Source organism: Toxorhynchites rutilus, chromosome 3 (genome assembly GCF_029784135.1).
Source record: "Toxorhynchites rutilus septentrionalis strain SRP chromosome 3, ASM2978413v1, whole genome shotgun sequence".
In the NCBI taxonomy this organism is placed as follows: Eukaryota; Metazoa; Arthropoda; class Insecta; order Diptera; family Culicidae; genus Toxorhynchites; species Toxorhynchites rutilus.
The window spans coordinates 121669678-121674194 of NC_073746.1; the positions used below are offsets into that span (position 1 = coordinate 121669678).

General features: G+C 41.5%; 1 protein-coding gene across 1 annotated transcript; it reads right to left on the minus strand.

The window, feature by feature from the left end:
• Window positions 1-1988: 1988 nt before the first annotated feature.
• LOC129777543 (coiled-coil domain-containing protein 97) lies at window positions 1989-3343 on the minus strand. Its single transcript, XM_055783865.1, has 2 exons — window positions 3190-3343; window positions 1989-3124 (listed from the first exon to the last, which is right to left on the minus strand). Exon 2 carries the CDS (start codon window positions 3105-3107, stop codon window positions 1995-1997), a length of 1113 nt encoding a protein of 370 aa, XP_055639840.1. The 5' UTR covers window positions 3108-3124; window positions 3190-3343; the 3' UTR covers window positions 1989-1994.
• Between the last annotated feature and the right edge of the window lie 1174 nt (window positions 3344-4517).

Genomic DNA, 4517 nt, shown 5'->3' on the forward strand with positions numbered 1-4517 from the left:
ATATAACCCACTTCCTGTTTTTTAAGATTTTAAAACAGCTCATTATTTGCGCATTTGACCCTCCAGCACACGAAATGGCATTATTTCTGATAAGGATGAATTGTTTTCAGCCAACGCTAGTTTGGGTGTAGTTACCAAATTGATAGTGACGTCAAAGTACAACACATTGCAAGCCGGATGGAAAGAAGAAATTTTCTAAAAGCATTGCTTTAGATACCACCAACACATTTTGGATTTTTTGTTGTCGTTCTACGAAAGATACTGAATAGTATAATTTATGAATTATTTGTTTGGGAATGATGTTTTGGAGAGCGTTGGAGATGTAATTTTGCTAATAGGTACAGAAAAACAGTTCGGATATTCGGACAAGCTATTTGAATTGACAGCGCTTGGTGTAGTCCTACGTCTCTTCGGCTATGTCTCCGAAATTACCCACCCGTCTTTTTTCGTACCCAGAACCAAGTAGCATTTAATAACGATTTCTCACTGTAATCTTTTCGGTTTTCGGAGGCTGATAAACTTTGCCGCGGCTAGAGGAATGGCCATTTGTAGCTCCCATTATCCACGTTTGAATATTCGGAAACATACCTGGAGGCACCCAAATGGAGAAGCCTGCTCCCAGATCGATCACGTACTGATTGACAGTCGGCACTTTTCGGATGTTACTGATGTTAGGTCTTTTCACGGACCAAACATTGACTCTGATCATTATCTCGTCGTTTGTAGGATCCGGCCTCTCTGCGTCCTGAAATCCCACACAGAGAGGCCGATGCGGTTCAACATACAGCGGTTGATAGCTGATGGCATGGCAGAAGAATACGCCAGAGAGCTGGATCAACGTATCGCAGAACAACAGGAGGAACAAGATATAAATGGGCTGTGGAATACTATTCACGGTGCCATTGAAACGACTGCGAGAGAGGTGGTAGGTACGACGCGGAGCAGACAGCGTAACGGCTGGTTTGAGGGAGGACGACGAGCAGGTGCTCGCCAGCGCAGAAAACAACTTTGCTAGAAACGACGTGTGGAGTTTCTATAGAACAATCAACAGAGTCAGAAGCAGGAATTTCCCTACGCCGGTGATGGGTAATGACAAGCACGGCAACCTGCTTACTGAGAAACCGATGGTTGCAGCCAGGTGGAAGGAGCACTTTCAGGCGCTATTGAACGGTGAGCAGCAAGATGAGCAAAACTTCTAAAAGCGGGAAGCGAGCGGCTGTACGATGCGATACAACAGATCATATTGAGGATCTTGGCGGATGAACAAATGTCGGACGACTGGTTGGAAGTCCTGCCCAATCTACAAGAAGAGCCATCGACTCGATTGTAGCAATTATCGAAGTATTACGTTGCTCAACTCCGCTTACAAAGTGCTCTCCCGTATCCTGTTCTTCAGATTGAGACCGCTAACGGAATCCTTCGTCGGTGAATACCAGGTTAGTTTTCGACAGGGGCGTTCCACGACGGATCAAATGTTCACCCTGCGACAGATCCTTGACATGTTCCGGGAGTATAACTTGAAGGCTCACCATCTATTTGTAGATTTTAAGGCGGCATACGACTCAGTGAAATGAAACCCTTCACGGCCCTGATGGCCCTTTACGGACATGAAGCATGGACGCTGAGGGAAGCTGACCGACGACTGCTCCGAATTTTTGAGCGTGAAGTTCTGCGATCGATACTTGGCGATAAATTGGAGGATGGAGTGTGGCGCAGGCGCATGAATCACGAGTTGTACCAGGTATAAAAATATGCTGATATAGTAAAGGTAATACGGCGTGGCAGGCTGCAGTGAGCTGAACATGTAGCCAGAATGCCTGACGAGAGAGCCACCAAAACCATTTTCTGCAGAGAACCAGGATGAGGCCGTCGACTTAGAGCAATTGCGCAGAACACATAACTTTATTTTGTCTGAAATAGTGTTTTCGGAGAAAAATAGATCATTTTGGTAAAGCAAAGCAGTAAAATATATATTTAAACATCGATACAATTGTTCAATCGCTATCATATTCACAAATATCATTTTTAACTGTATGGTTCATTTGACCCATTTTTTTCTGATTATCCAAATGCTGATTAATATGCCTCATGTACACATCCAGATCATCTTCTTCGCTATTATCGTGCTGCATGCTTTCAGTTATCTCGTTTGATTCTTCCACATCTTCTGTGTCGAAGTATTTTTCCTGTTCATCCTGCTCGACGATATCCAAATTATCATACTCTGTGCTTTCATCGATTTTTGAATAATCGAAATCCTTGTCTTCTCCAGATATAAATTTAGAATACATAGTTCCTAGGAATTCGTCCCTTAGCAATGTCCTTTCTCCGGCAGTTAACATGTTAACAGGAGTGGAATATTTCTTCTTCCGTTGATGCGCGTCCTGCTCTAATTGACGGCTTTTCTGTCGTTCTTCTTCTTCTAAATCAAAATTTCCCCATTGAGCCAATGAAAATCCAGGTGAATCTCTCGTCTCATGACTATCCTCATCGCCATCATCATCTACTTCCTCATCCATCTGCTTCTCTTCAGTCTCTTGCTCTTTCCTCAAAAGGTCAGCATTTTCCTTATCTATCCCGTTATACAGGATAGTAACTAAGCTGTCATTTTTTGTCCCAGTCGCATCTCTAGCTTTCTTCTCGTTTTCTGTTAGATATTGACCCACCAATTGTTCGTATATCAAGGGTTCACGTTGCATCATTTCCACTTCGCTGAAATAGTTTCCCTCGTGTATCATCTGCTTCAACGCCGCATATCTCCTATTGCGGATGTCCCTTTCTCGTCCTCCGTGCAGCGATTTTCTAATTTTCTCCAAATAATAGTCCACTTCATACCGTTCATCAGGGCTATATCCGCTCACTTGCTGCTCCTGTTCAAAAAACCTCAAATGATCTTCCTTGATAAATAATCCAAACCGGGACAGAAACGTTGTGTAGCTTGTGTCCAGTACTCGTTTTAAAATGTCACGTTTCTCTAGGATTGTGAGTTCCGGATCATTCACTTGCTGACTTTTATAGAACACCCTTTCATCCGATGATACATGCGCGATTAGATCCGATTCCAGCACCGGCACAGGTAAGGATATTTCCGTTTGAGATACCGTCATTTCGGCTGCATAACCCACTGCATTGACGAAAAGATAAAATGATTTTATATAATTAGTTCTAAGTATAACATTGCGAACTTACGTTTATATAAAAGTTTTTTCGCTTTAAAACATGATATTATGAGAAGTGCTGTTTAGCAACGAATGTTTACCAACAATCAATGATGAATGATGAAATTGATGAATTTTATTTATAGTGATGTTCAATAAAATTAGTTCCTACCAAGTGTTACACAATCGCCAGGTAGAATAGAATTTTACGATTGTACGAAGTGTAAAGAAGTACATTGTATGTCCGGAGGTCAAGTATTTGACACTTTTTCACAGATAAAATTTGGTTAGAAATTTGTACAAACACTAATTTGTTTGCCACTCTTCAATGTGGCAAACAATGTCAAACATCGAACATGGAAATAAATCGACTGAAATATTTATGGAAAAAATATTTTAGGGATCCAATAACTGTCAAATATTGTCAAATATTGGGCTTCTATTGGGTATGATCACCCTAAGGTACCCTAAGGCTATGCGCAAATTGAGACGCGTATAGCGCGAGTAACATGGTGCGACACAGCGCCTGTTTTTGTGGCTGATGAAAACAGATAGAACGGTGCAAATTGGTCAGGTGACGCGAGATGGCGCAGTGCTCGTAAGACGCAACTCGCGTGATGCTGTAGCCAGAGATGCCAGGTTTGAAGACATGTCTTCATTTTGAAGACATTTGAAATTTTGAAGACATTATGAAATATGTGAAGACATTTTGAGTATAATAGCGTACGTGGGTTTTTGAGAGATACTATTTCCATAAAATTCTAACAATTGGCCAAAAATATCGTCAAAAGAATTAGGGCTTTTGTCTCGGGATCATTCACTAGTTTTTCTCAATTTTTTCCAAGCAGAAAATCCACAAGCATATAAAATTAATTCAACTACTCGTTTGCGGAAAAACTCTTTTGTTCGTGAATGCGGAAATCAAATGCAAATCGCCCGGACCTGATACAGTAAATGCGAAGCGATGCGGATTTCAATGCGGCGAAACTGTTTGTGAAGTGTTCTGCCGCGAATGAACACACGTGATGGTTGCCGGACGATTTATCTACAAATATCTTCACAACCGAACTCATCGAATGAAAATAAAAATTGAGTTGTTGAGAGAAAAAGTAACCAAATGCCTCTGAGAAAAATGTTTCATTCGCTGTACTTTCAATTTAGATTTTCGGTTGAAGCTTTTTTGGAGAAAAATACAATTTATTACTAAATTAAATATCTCACAATTCAACTGTTTACATGTAGAATGGAGTGGAATGAAGCATTAAAAAACGCGCGATCTGAAGCGATAGGTATGTCATAGCACGCGATGAGCGCCAATGCATCGCTCCGCAGCGCATCGCATCGCACCGCACCGCGTTT

What these genes read in the sequence shown, in the direction of transcription:
- LOC129777543 (XM_055783865.1), bottom strand. Translation starts at nt 3,107, where the DNA reads ATGACGGTATCTCAAACGGAAATATCCTTACCTGTGCCGGTGCTGGAA.